General features: G+C 34.8%; 2 protein-coding genes and 1 long non-coding RNA gene across 10 annotated transcripts; all 3 read left to right on the top strand.

The window, feature by feature from the left end:
* The first annotated feature begins 2,520 nt into the window (after nucleotides 1-2,520).
* Nucleotides 2,521-5,694, top strand: LOC145889006 (kelch-like protein 38). Of its 7 annotated transcripts, XM_082979879.1 has the most exons (11): nucleotides 2,521-2,724; nucleotides 2,927-3,047; nucleotides 3,285-3,438; nucleotides 3,847-3,921; nucleotides 3,991-4,064; nucleotides 4,209-4,341; nucleotides 4,589-4,668; nucleotides 4,821-5,019; nucleotides 5,289-5,429; nucleotides 5,495-5,542; nucleotides 5,607-5,694. In XM_082979879.1, the coding sequence occupies exons 1-9, from the start codon at nucleotides 2,660-2,662 to the stop codon at nucleotides 5,342-5,344; spliced, it is 957 nt and encodes a 318-aa protein (XP_082836005.1). In that variant the 5' UTR covers nucleotides 2,521-2,659; the 3' UTR covers nucleotides 5,345-5,429; nucleotides 5,495-5,542; nucleotides 5,607-5,694. The 7 variants fall into 7 exon arrangements, with proteins under 7 accessions (XP_082836005.1, XP_082836003.1, XP_082836004.1 ...); XM_082979877.1 differs by having other exon boundaries at nucleotides 3,847-4,064; XM_082979878.1 differs by having other exon boundaries at nucleotides 3,847-4,064; nucleotides 4,821-5,167.
* Nucleotides 5,695-5,726: 32 nt separating this feature from the next.
* Nucleotides 5,727-6,792, top strand: LOC145889007 (uncharacterized). The gene is made up of 3 exons (XR_014399481.1): nucleotides 5,727-6,391; nucleotides 6,444-6,514; nucleotides 6,572-6,792. It is a non-coding gene; the product is annotated as an uncharacterized LOC145889007 (long non-coding RNA).
* A 2,394-nt stretch (nucleotides 6,793-9,186) lies between these two features.
* LOC145890478 (kelch-like protein 12) lies at nucleotides 9,187-13,238 on the top strand. Of its 2 annotated transcripts, none has more exons than XM_082981558.1 (15): nucleotides 9,187-9,319; nucleotides 9,544-9,664; nucleotides 9,729-9,882; nucleotides 9,944-10,161; nucleotides 10,228-10,377; nucleotides 10,445-10,559; nucleotides 10,624-10,700; nucleotides 10,891-11,080; nucleotides 11,222-11,365; nucleotides 11,421-11,459; nucleotides 11,697-11,873; nucleotides 12,011-12,161; nucleotides 12,225-12,295; nucleotides 12,492-12,550; nucleotides 12,934-13,238. In XM_082981558.1, the coding sequence occupies exons 1-15, from the start codon at nucleotides 9,255-9,257 to the stop codon at nucleotides 13,015-13,017; spliced, it is 1,815 nt and encodes a 604-aa protein (XP_082837684.1). In that variant the 5' UTR covers nucleotides 9,187-9,254; the 3' UTR covers nucleotides 13,018-13,238. The 2 variants fall into 2 exon arrangements, with proteins under 2 accessions (XP_082837684.1, XP_082837683.1); XM_082981557.1 differs by having other exon boundaries at nucleotides 10,609-10,700.
* Nucleotides 13,239-13,684: the final 446 nt, after the last annotated feature.

The raw sequence follows: 13,684 nt of genomic DNA, 5'->3' as shown, positions 1-13,684 counted from the left end.
GCGTATTAATAGCACGTATTGATAGCTGTGCAAATCCATGCCAACCGTATGTCATCCTAAAGTAAGAATAATGGACAGACAATTTTTTCACAGATCTGTCCCCGCAACTCTTGTTTTCCGTCACATTAGGCGACAGAAAAATTGAACTTAAAAAAGAGGGGGATGAAATGGACAATTTGGATAACCTCGGCGGAAGAAATATGCATGAACCCGAAATGAATTGACTCGGGGGTCATTTACCTTTGTCTTGGTTAAAGGTGGAGTAGGGCCCATGATAGCAAAAGTGTGCCCTCCTCTTGAAGGGCGTAAGTTAAAATGAAAATGTTTTCAGATTACCGGGAGTAGGAATAAGGGACTTTGCTGATATCGTTCCTGTATATTTAAATGACAAATCAATAAAGATTGAGGAGGTTTGAGAGAGAGATAGAAATATAACAACGCAGTCTCAAAGCTCTGTTTTCTTTCACCACAGACCGGTTTACCTTTACTAACGAGAACATAGCATCTTCTGAAGAAAAAGTAGGTATGGGTCAAAATGAAAATTGGGACATTAAGTACCCTACAGCGCATTCTCCACCCGAACACCAACCGAAAAGCGACTGTAATGAGGCAGGCAAGCACTCATTGATAAACAAACATGGTGATGTTGACTTTCGGTGCGTTTTATTTTAACTCCAATGCAGAATGCGCACGCGTTCTGGTCCTCTGGTGAAGACAGCAAGACTGCTGGTAAATGCATCACGTTTGCAGAACGTCATTTTCAGAAAGGAGGGAAGTGGCGTGTTCGGTTTGTCTGATTTTACAGCCTGGAGAGTATCACGTGATTCCTAGAAAACGGGAATACGAGTGGGACTGTGATATACGTCATCATTGCATAACATTCCTCTAGGACCAACTCCTAGAAGCAGCTTTGCTGATTAGTAATGAACGTGCTTAATTAGTTTCATAACAGCAGATGGCATTACTTAAGGACCTATATGGGAATTAAATTGGAGAAATCCTGTTTTCAAGGCCCTCCGCTGTAATGCATCTAGCGACTGTTCCGCTTGTTTCCCAATGACCGTTGATGGGTCTTGTGACTTACATAGCGACCTAAAATTCTTCAAAGTTGAAAAAAAAATTTTGCTCCTGGATGAGACTGTACAGAGCAAGGACTTGTTGGGCCTCCTGGAAGATCATATGACCAACAGGGGGTATACCCAGCCCAGGGGAAAGGGCTTTGACACTTTTTCAGCAACTAAATTTGATGCCATTGCAAAGAGAAGAGTTGGAACTTACATAAAAATGCAAATGAGTGGGTAGTTGAACGATTCTTTTTTCTGCAAAATCCAGTTCCATTTTTTGTTGCTGTTTTAACCAAAATACTGAGTAACCAAGGGGCAAATGGCCCTATGGGGGTGGCTAAACCATTAAGACTAATTTTGATCAAAATTTGTAGATATGAGATGGATCTTTCATAAAATCACAAATGATTGGACACTTAAACGATTCATTTTTTCCACAAATACAGCCTGATTTTTTTGCTCCATATTCAACATAATTTTCAGCAGCACCCACCAGCAAGTAACTACCTAATTGAAATAGCCCAAAACCCCACTAAAACTGCCCCAAACACCCTAAAATTCGCCATGACAACAGCACGCACATGTGCAATCATTCAACCATAAATTTAACTTAAATGCATAACTGCTTTGCGACACGGTGGGCATTTCCCAGCACCAAAACAAATTTTCATAGAAATACCAATATGCGTCCTTAACATGGCTTGTGTAATTTACAATGCAAATAGTTCCGGGCTTGGGCCAACAATACAAGACTCTACACCCCATGTTACCTATCTAGCTTCAAAAGGTCGCGAAACGTAGCCGCTTAATATTTTGTTCAGAATCTTCGCATATGGATCGCAAAATGATATTCTTTCAACATGTGTGATGTAACGTAACTTTGCGTTTCATATCAACGTTTGCATTCATGGACTTAGGTTTGCATGGCCAGTTTGTCATTGTTCGGAATCTCTTTCCACTGTGTTATCGGTAAAGGCATTCTTAGGTAGCGTCTTGTCAAGCGTGTTTCATTTCGAAGTGTAGCGATAGCAACGGTTGTGTATACACGTGATTCGTGTCCTTCGTGTGATATTGTTTTGTCCTTCATTGTAAGTGTGCGTCTTTGTTAACTGTTCGCTGACACTTTGATCTCTTTGTTTCTCTTCGGTTTAAATAATGGAACTTTCCGTGTGCGTTTAGGCGAGGCAGGGCAGCGCAGCTGTACTGTGCTCACCTCAGTTCTTTGGTTTTGTTCAGTTCTGCCTGAGCGTTTGGGCGTAAATTCACTAAGTTTCGCATTGGTATTCTTGCGTGTCTTTCAAAATGTACCCAAAACGTCTTGTATTGTTGGCCCAAGCCCGGAACTATTTGCATTGTAAATTACACAAGCCATGTTAAGGACGCATATTGGTATTTCTATGAAAAGATAAAAACAATTTTTGGCTGCTATTGCATTTGTCTTTGTTTCAGTGTTACGTATAACAAAAAAGGGAAACTTTAATTAAATATTTGCAATGAACATGCGTGGTCCTGCACCCTGTCAATTGATATTTGTTGGTAGCGCAGTTTGAAAGATTATTTGGAGTCTTTTAGTGCTTGTGTACTTGTAAACAATAATGAGCCACGAAAAGCTTTTGACTATTCAAGATTTCCCCTCTGATTGTCTTTCAAATATGAACAGGTTTGATTTTTTTCATTTTATGGCAGTATCTTAAGAAACTATTTGTTACTTTTTTTTCTAATTACATACATAAATGTTATTGGTATGATTTTCAGTTCAGTGGGTTACCACATAGAATTTGGGAATCACAATGTTTTGAACTGTTGCAAAAACTTACCTACCCTAAACCACTACAGAGAATCTAATCCAAACCTTTATCCAGGCAAAGGGAAGAAGGATTTCTGTGTGACATTAAGCTTATTGTGGAAAGCAAGAAATTTCCAGCTCATAGAAATGTTCTTGCAGCAAGCAGTGATTATTTTGCCACCATGTTTCGAACAAATGTAAGTAATGTTAATTTCATGCAGGAACACATGTTTTTTGCTTGTTTTTGTACCAAAATTTAATCATGTGTATTCTGCTCTAAAAACAACTATGCAGATGAATATTGGACGCAAACAGAATGGCTTGGGCACCAATAAAGGCTATCAACTCAGGTGCTCATACCACCAAGGAATATTAGCTTATAAAATATTGCCATTGATATTTTATAAATGTGATTATGAATTGTTTTATTTTAGATGAAAGAGAAATATGCAGAAACTGTTGAACTAAATGAAGTCCAGCCAGAAGCAATGGAGCAGATTATTGATTTTGTGTATTCAGGACAAATAAAACTCTCCATGGATAATGTAATGGAAGTGTTAAAAGCAGCGTCAATGATGCAAATGACAAGTAATCATAAATAATATCTGCCACTGACAACTTAGTGCTTAAAGCCACATATCTGTACATCCATCAAAAGATGTCCCACCGGCGCAAAGTTTTTTTTCTCTTGCAGACAATGTTAGACCACCTAATAAGTCACAAAAAACACACTGCTCCTTTGCACAAAAATATGCCCAATCACCAACTTCTGAATAAATTTAGACTTAAATTCGCACATATTATTGAATAATAACTGTAAACAATAGGTAAAAAACGTTGGTTGTAATTTGAAAAATGTCATGGCACGATGGTGATACAAAAAAAATACTTAAGAGTAGTGAAACAACAATTTTACAATTAACATGGCATGAGCAACAACAAAAATGGTAATCTTCATGTCTTGTTTCTGTTTAGGCACTATTTTGTATGTTCCAGATTTGTTGACAATTATCGATGAATATCTGCTTGAGATTGTGGATCCTACAAATTCACTAGAGTTAAAGAAAATCGGTGAGTTATTCTCTTTAAATTCCCTTCAAGAAAAGACATTGGAATGTATTCTGGACAATTTTGTTGAAGTTTGTTTGTCCAAAAAATTTCTGGAACTATCTGATGATGACCTCAAAGTTTATTTGAAATCAAATAAAATCCTAGTGAGTGGATCTTTCAGAGTTTTCTAGGCACTTATTTTTTAATTATAATATATGTTATTTTGTAAATTTTCTATTTGTTTTCTGTTCCCTTTACAGTTATTGGTTGATATGCAGTAGGAAACCATAGTGTGAGTTTGTGTTTAGGTGGATTGTGAGGATGATTTGTTTACAGCCTTAGCTGCTTGGACAAATCATGATTTAGAAAACAGGGAAAAAAAGTTCTTTTCACTCTTTACTTTGATACAATTGCGTAAAATTGGTGGTAATATACGTTCAGGTATAATTCTACTGTTTTGAAAATCTTAAAGACACAAATACAATATATACACTGCTATTCCAAAATTACTGTTTTTTTTTCTCTTTTTAGTAATTTTTTTTTCTCTTTTTAATGATAATAGATGTTTTACTAGGCAGTTCAACAGATTTATATTGGGCCTAAAATAGTTTTGAATTTCGCTTCGGGTTTCGTTTTTTCATTAATTAACGTGCGCATTCAATTTCTAATATCATATGTTTTTGGACAGGAAGTTGTGATATCTGTTTGCTTACACCAGATAATGAAATACAACAGTTAATAATTGGCAACCAAACTTCTGTGAAAAAGGTAAACATTTTCTATCATTTATTCAAATTTAAAATCACTTATATGTCATTAAAATATGTTTGGACTACATAAATTTAAATTGTACATCACTTATTGCTTTGCTTGGCTTTGTTATTGGTTTGCTTGGGGCCAAAAATTAATTGTCTTTTAAGATTAAACAGCCTTCAATGGATGTGAGTTATGCAAGTGCTGTCGTGTTGCACCAAGGCAAAGTGTTTTTCTTTGGTGGATTTTCAGATCCGAATTTAAATGTTGCAACAACCTCGATTATCTCATTTGATGGCAAAGTGTGGAAAAATGAAGGAAATTTGCTGCATGCAAGAGCAAATGCAACTGCAGTGTCTACAAGGGGCATGTTCCAATTTACAAATTAAAAAAATATTAAATATGCACTGATGAGACCTGGCAAATCAAAACAGTGGCCATGTCTGAAACTTACCTAAAATATAAAATCACGTTTGTAATCAACATGCCATTTATACTGTTTTATACACAAAATGTAAGTTACAATCCTTATAATTAAAAATTACAAGACTTTTCTCTTAGCTAAAGTTTATTTTTATGAACAATCCTTTACTTTTGATGCTCTAATGAGTCTATTTTATCATGTTTTACATCAGGAAAAATCTACATACTCTGTGGAGAAAACAATGGGAGTGTGGAGCTCAACACATAAATGTTTGTTGATGGAAAATGTGAGAACTGTCCCAACTTCAGGTCACAATATGCAAGAGTTTCCCCTTCTTCAGTTACAATTAGAGGTTCACCTTACTATTGAATTGAGTTAATTTTGTTTCTTGTATTTTTAAGAAGCTTTTCTCTTCAGAAAATATCTTTCTTATTGGGGGGTATGCACAAGCAAAACAAGCACAAGGTATTATTATATTGAGATTACCAAAAATTTACACTTTTTCAGCAACTGCACTTTTATCAACTAGGTCAGCTTGCAATCCATGGTTTGTTGACATATGGACAAGTTGAACATCAGTTGATTAAATTTAGAAACTATAATTGATTACGATATGGATTACAACGATTGGAATAGAGGTCGACACGTCAAAAAAAATTCAAATTCGACAAATATTACAAGCCAGTATAACATGCAAACTTCAAAAGCGTTTCATGGATGTAAATTAAATTGCACAAGAGGGGAATTCGGTGCATGTGCAGTTGGAAACCGAATCTACGTGTGCGGTATCCTTTTAACTCTTAAAGTCATATATTACCCTTTTTTGATTGAAGTGTGAAATAATCTTTTCGGTAAATTCAAAGAAGCAAATTTTCATATTTTTGTCCTACTTTCTTAATTAAAACCAAATTATGTGAAGGGTAAATTTGGCCGAATATGCACTATGCTTTTAACTGTACTTGTGTGTGTGTTATGGTTGATGACAGTTGCCTGGTTCCTGTTTGTACTGCATAATTACAATTTTTAGGCCACAACTCTATAACAAATAACTGTGCGTAAATATATAAGTATATGTAGAAATACAAACGAAATTAAATCCAGGCCTGACACGCTGTCTAGTTTTACAAATTTAAAACACAAAATTTAAGGTGGAAAGGCAAATGATGCTTATGTCAACACTGTTGAGTACATGGATTATATTGATGGCTACAATATTCAAAATTTAAGATGGACGCGTTTGCCAAACCAATCAATAAACCTTGGTGTAACATCGGCCTGTTTACTTGGTGTAAACAAAATCCTGATACTTGGAGGGTAAGAGCTTTTCGGATTGAATATGTTCCTCCACATGTGCAATTGTTTGCAGTAATACTGATCAGCTGCAGTGCTTTGATTCGGAGACACAAGAGTGGAAAGACGAGATAGCAGTGTGTCATGGTAAGCATGTTAATCCTTGTCAATATCTGAACAAAATCCGATAGAGATTCATTCCAGGCAAAAAAATCTGCAAACTCGGAAATGCTCTGAAGGGATCAAAACTCTTCAGGCTAAAAACGGATTCTGCATAAAGATTTTCGAATGAATGGGGCGGATTTTTGTGAAAAAAAGGAAACAAGAAATTGTCACAATTATGTTCTTATGTTAATTTCACCACCTTATCTACACACTCTGGTTAAAATAATTTGAAAAAAAAATGAAATAGCAATAAACTTCATCCAAACAACATTGGAAATGAATCTTGTGTCATCACTTATAGGGCAGAGTTTCTTTTACTGGTGAACGGTTCACGTGGATATGGATAAAATTTTAGCAATTGTGAACCAAAAAAAGAGAGAGGTAAAAGATTAATTTTTATATTGCTGATTGTACTCCTCGCAAAAACCTGGATTTGTCGAAAATATATTAAACAAACATCACCAGTCGCGAATAGAAAAAACACCTGCTGCATGCTTGGATAAATAGCTCAACCTCCATCCGAACACCAAACGAAAAGCGACGGTAATGAGGAAGGCAAGCACTGATTGATGAACAAACATGGTGATGTTGACTTTCGTTGCATTTGATTTTAACTTTCATACAGAACGCGCACGCGTTTTGGTCCTCTGGTGAAGACAGCTAGACCCTTGGTAAATGCATCACACTTGCAGAACGTCATTTTGAAGAAGGTTGTGGTGTGTTCGGTTTGTCTGATTTTACAGCCTGGAGAGTATCACGTGGTTTCTAGAAAACGGGAATATGAGTGGGACTATGATATACGTCAACATTGCATAACATTCCTCTAGGACCAACTCCAATAAGCAACTTTGGTGGTTCGTAATGAACGTGCCTAATTAGTTCCAGAGCAGCAGATCGCATTACTTAACATGACTGGTTTAATTTACAATGCAAATAACTCCATGTTTAAGCAAACAATACAAGACGCTATAACCTCATGTTACCTATCTGGCTTTAAAAGGTTGCGAAACGTAGCCTATGAGGCAGCTTAATTTTGTGTTCCGAAACTATACGCTTATGGATCGCAATTTGATATTCTCTCCACATGTGTAATTAGGAAGTCTATCATGTAGTTTTACATAGACTTTAATTGAATTAACAACTGTGAACATAGAGGGAAAAAATCTGCGACTAACTATTATAAACAATGGAACAAATTATCGTGATATATTTATCATTAGTAGGCCAAGTGGCGCCAATTTCTAAACGCGTCTTACGCAATGAAGTTTGATATCCAGTGAAATGACGGTTAATTCATGATCCAAAACTCATTGTTATGAAATAGCAACGATTTTGGTTGTTTGAAGGCTGAATAACCATAGTCATACATGTGCCAAACAAAGCACACATGTTATGAACGAAATCAAGATTAAAGCAATCGTTGTATGTGGTCGAAACTAAGTGTTAAGTCGAAATGAAATATATAGTCGTTGCGCATAATTGTTTCTTTAAAGACGATCGAACATGTTTTTAGGAAATGCAATATAATTTAATCGTGGAAATCCACATATTTTAAACAAATGTGAGTGACAAAAAACAATTTCCATCGGAGATTTTCCAATAAAATGCTTGAAAAATCTGTAAATACTCTTGAATTCGCCAAAGATGTAGATTTTACTCTAATTATATGTCTTACAGCATTTTGAATCATTTCAGTTTCAAAAATAAAAAAGGAAACTACTTTAAGACTAAAATACACAACAGCACCATAGTTTACTTCAAAATGACTATTTGCCTTATAGGCAAAAAAATCAAAGGTTTTTTTTTATTTTTCAAATTGGAGCTATATCCGCAAACTACTGAAAGGTGCTCTCTTACCACCGTTTGGGAAACATGCATCAAAACTTTGTTATTCAATGTTATTTTTTGTGCCAAATTATAATTACGTCGAGTACATACGCATATGGTATTTTGGGGTAATCGCTTCGCTTCTTCCTGACATATGGGTAAATCTCTGACATATGAAAATCTTCTTTGGGTTTAATGTTCATTTTTCGATTTTTCGACTACGTTATAAATATCGCCACAGCCATAAGCTAAGGAAAGAATAAGCTAAACACGGACTAAGACAAAGCGGAGACTAAGACAAGTGGGGAGAAGAAAAATCTCGTCGCCGCATTAAACGTCATATGTTGTAATCTAAGTTATGCAATATTGTTTGTTTTTATTCTAATTAAAAGTCGCAGTGGCAAATGTTTGTGGTAGTTATAGGAGTCGGAGTGTTTGCTTTTTGCACACGTGACGTTCCTGCAAACACTGCTTTATGTCGTAAACAGGGGCATTCCCACCAGCGAAAGAATGGTTTCACTATTTTGGTAATATTACAGCAGTTAAGAAAGAACAATGCGTCGTGTTTATCGCACAAAGCAATATATAGGTAATACACCTTATTTGTTTTGGGGGATAAATACCAATTTTTCGCTGCTATTGCATTTGTCTATGTTTCCGATTTTGGTTGTTTGAGGCTAAATAACCAACGTTATACATGTGCCAAACAAAGTACACTTGTTATGAACGAAATCAAACTTTATAGCAATCGTTTTGCGCAGTAACACTGCAATGTGTGTCATCGGAATAAAATGTATCGTTTTTGTGCATATTTGTTTCTTTAAAAAAGATCGAACATGTTTTTAGGAACATGCAATATAATTTATTAGTGGAAATCCACATATTTTAAACGAACATGAGTGACAAAAAAACAATTTCCATCGGAGATTTTCCAATAAAATGCCTGACAAATCTTAACAAGTGAGTTTTATAAATAAGTTACCATTTTATAAATTCGCTAAAGATGTATGTTACTATAATTATATGTCATACAGCATTTTGAATCATTTAAGTTTTTAAATATAAAAAAGGAACTGATTTAAGAACAAAAGATTTATATGATTGAATCTTCAAATTGACAAAGATTTTATTATACAAAACAACACCATAGTTTACTTCATCAAAATTACTATTGAACTTTATAGACAAAGAAATCAAAGGTTTCTATGTGATTTGGAGCTAATTGTGGAAAGCAAGAGGTTTCCAGTTCACAAAAATATTCTTGCAGCAAGTAGTGATTACTTTGCAACCATGTTCAGCACCAATGTATGGAGAAACTGAACACAGAAAGCATAGCTTGTGTTTGTAATAAATTATGTTTGTGTCTCAGATGCAAGAAAAGTATGCAGACAGTGTGAAACTACATGATGTGACATCTGAAGCTGTAAACAATATTTTGGACTTCATGTATTCTGGAAAAATTGAACTTACATCCGAAAATGTTTATAATGTATTAAAGGCAGCTTCAATGTTTCAAATGAAAAGTAAAATGTGCATTACAAATTTCTCATTGATTTAAATAAACTAAAAAAATGTTGTCAACAGATTTATTGGAGATCATTGATGACTACCTTATAGAGTCTGTTCATCCACATAACTCATTGGAGCTTAAAAATATTGGTGAAATATATTCCCTGTCTTCTCTTCATTCTCATGCAAAGGATTGCATTTACAAAAACTTCAGTGAAATATTGAAATCAAAGAGTTTTCTTGAATTGCCCCAGTATGAATTCAAAATGTATCTTCAATCAGATGACATTGAGGTGAGTGCATAGATTGTATCTAATTTAATAGCTTGACATTTTAATGCCATGTACATACTTTGTCAGGTGAAATCAGAGGATGATTTGTTTAATGCTGTTGTAGCCTGGACGAATCACAATTTGGCAAACAGGCAAAATCACTTTTTGCAGCTTTTTAGTTTAATCAGACTTCAACTTGTATCTAGGCCGTTCTTGGCCAACATAATCAGAAAGAATGTATGAGTAATATACCAATATTAACATAGTAGGGTAACATGTGACAATGAACATTGTTTTGCCCTAGAAAATGGTCCTGAAAGAGACAAAATGTAGGGATTTAATTGAGGATGCAATGCATTTTCACTTGGAAACAAATGCATTTGAAAGGCAAAAACAAAGAGCGAATGTCACAGGTGAAGGTACACGAAAAATGGAAACAATGGGAGCAATACAAAACAAAAAGTTCAGTTTTTTTTATTACAGCGAAAATGTTATATTTTTTAACTCCAAACAACGCAATTAAAAGGACACCACTGACGAAATCTTTTTCATCCTTTGAGGTGAAAGATTTTTCCTTGATTTGTTGATAGTTTAATTTTCCAGTTGTATTGCTTTGCATAAATCTAAATATTTAATGTTTTTGCAAATATATTAACAGTATTTAAGGTAAATGAATTTTTTGAAGAAAACTGTAATGTAAGAAGGAATATTTGTGTTGCTGGTCATATTTCTCAGACATGTTTATTAAAGGAAAACGAGTCTACATATTATGTGGGTGTTGACAGTGCAATGGCAATGTATCAAAACAAGATCATGTTTTGTGGAGGCAAAAAACAGGGAAAAGTATTGAGAACAATTATTTCATTTGATGGAAATAAATGGACTGATGAAGGAATCTTGCAATTTCCTAGAGCTTATGCAACAGCTGTTTCTTATCAAGGCATGTTACTATAATTGAAAAGTGTTGTATGTCTAAGTTTTATGTTGTCATTTTGGCAGGATTAAAATTAACTACTCGAACTTCCAAAATTCAGTCAACTATAAAATATTACTATACACTCAATTTGAAAAATATTGATAGGTTTTCTGTACATACTTGGTGGCCATAATAGTAATGGACAAGCTGTTCATCAATTGGAAAGGTTTGTCAATGGACAATCTGCAATAGTATCAAACATACAACGACAAAACATCGCAATTGCAGCTTGCTGTGTCATCATAGACGGTAAACTGGGTTGAGCATATATTTGCAAATTAAACAAAACTGTACTTGCTTACAGATTGTGTTTGTCTGATTGGGGGTAAACATACACCACAGGGTAAGATCCGATTATTTGGTTTTATCATCAACTTAAATATACCCGATAGCAAAAAGACTTTTGCTTATTACTGTTAATTGCTATTCCACCGGAAAACAAAAACACAGTTTTAGCGTAAATCAAGTTTACAAAATGAAATAAAAGATTTTAAATGATCACTTTATGAAGGACCCACTTCATTATCTTCTAGTACCAACTTGAGAATAAGAGGTCGGCAAAAAATAGTGTCATCTACAGGGGTCTTCCCAGTACATCCACGTATGGTACACATACAAAGGGATCTACCAAACGAAGCGATGTCGAATGTCAATTTTATAAACCTGAAAACATTTCAACAAACCAAAGGGCCAATGTTAAATGAAGCAAGGGCACATTTTGCAGCGATTGTTGTGGATCGAAGAATTTTTGTATTTGGTAAAAGTATTGTTGCCAGTATTTTTAAGAAACTTAAAACAAAATTTTAATGGATAAGTGACACACACAAGACGTATATAAATATTGATGTACACATGTATGCTCTATTGTCTAAGGTTTATTTTTTGTGTGTTAAGGTGGTGTTGACGGGAGAAGAAACTTGAATAGTTGTGAATATTTGTCAGGACCCAACGCTCGAACCTGGACAATCTTGAATCCTTCACCAATACCCTTGCCGTATGCTTCGTCATGTCTGGTTTCTGATCATGAAATTGTTGTTTACGGGGAGTAAGTTTAATGGTTACTACAATGGAACTAGACTTTACATACAAGTTTGTAATACTTTTGTAGGAACAACAATCAACTGTATGCCCTTGATGTCAATTCATTGTCATGGAAATTATGCCTCAGCAATGTGCCAGGTTTGTGCCTGTTTTCAGTTATCTTGTAAATTCTTGCTCGTTTGTACAATGCTTTATCAAAACTAAAATTTTGTGTCAACTCTAACGAAAGGCGTGAACAGATTAACAAAACCAAACAGCAATAACAATTTTGTAAAGTGTTCGGTGACTAACTTTATATTTATTTTGTAGTCAAACGCATATTGTATTTCGACAGAACTTCGATCCCATCGAGCAAACCCTGGATCAAAAATGTTCTGTCTGTGGGAGAAAGAGGTGGATTACATTGAACCTATGCTAAAAACAATTTTAAATATAATTCATAATGTGATTATACTTTTTATGTTCAGTTGATATTACTGTTCTCTTACAATATGCAGGAATCTCCTAACAGTCTATTTGAATAAGTGATAATGACGATGCCGAATTGCTGGCGAAATGTAACATAAAACAATAAGCAACAGAAAGATAAATGACTTAGATTTTCTCTTGCATAGCCTGATGATAGAAATCTGTAGAAAGTTTTGTGGTTAATCTCAAACGCAACAAACTGTGCGAGTGCAAGTCTAAAAATGTTTGAAAAAAGAGAAAGGATTTTACAATTTATAAAGTTATGTGAGACATATTTCCTGTGGAGTAAAGTATTTCTTCAATTTTAGAAACAAGAACCAATTCCTTGCCCGTGGTCAGGATTTCGAGGCGATGGTCAGGATTTTGACGAGTGGGAACGATTCTGCGATTAGCTCAATGAATATAATAATCGTAGCACATTACAAAAGATGTATCTTATTCAGGATGCGTGTTGTAGAATAGGCAATTGTTTAATTTTCTCTTCCTACTGGCAAGTGTGCACAAAAATGCAATACAAACACGGGTGGTCCAAACGTTTGGATAAATATTCCATTTTTTATGACATTAATATGATTGTTTCAAAAGTTAATGCAATGCCCTCGCGGCTATTTGTATAAATTAGTCAATTCAAAAGTTTCGATTGTGGATCTTTTAGGAAACTTTTCTTTGAAGGACGCATATTGGTATTTCTATTAAAATAAGTTTCGCCGGCGGGAAATGCCCACTTTGTATTTTGATAGTCACAACAAAAGGAAGACGTAAAGCAACAAATTTACAATTGAGTTTTCTATTATGGTTCAATGCAAGGTCCATCTCTCCTCCACACAAAAGCACCAAAGTTAGTTGCTGAATAATTGTCTAAGCAAACCACCAGGGTTGTTTATGCCCGCCTGTAGGCCATAAGATCTTCCAGGTGAACTTTTTTCTAACTATATAATTCACAACACCGAGAAAGCAGGTGCATTATTGCAGAGGGCCTTGAAAACAGGAATTCTTCAGTTTATTTGACATATTGGTCTTGCACTACTGAAATCAGACACATCTCGTTACAATTGTTTT

This window comes from Ascidia mentula, chromosome 2 (genome assembly GCF_947561715.1).
Source record: "Ascidia mentula chromosome 2, kaAscMent1.1, whole genome shotgun sequence".
Taxonomy (NCBI): domain Eukaryota; kingdom Metazoa; phylum Chordata; class Ascidiacea; order Phlebobranchia; family Ascidiidae; genus Ascidia; species Ascidia mentula.
The sequence above is the reverse complement of the archived record's forward strand: the minus strand, read 5'-3'. Positions and strand labels throughout refer to the sequence as shown.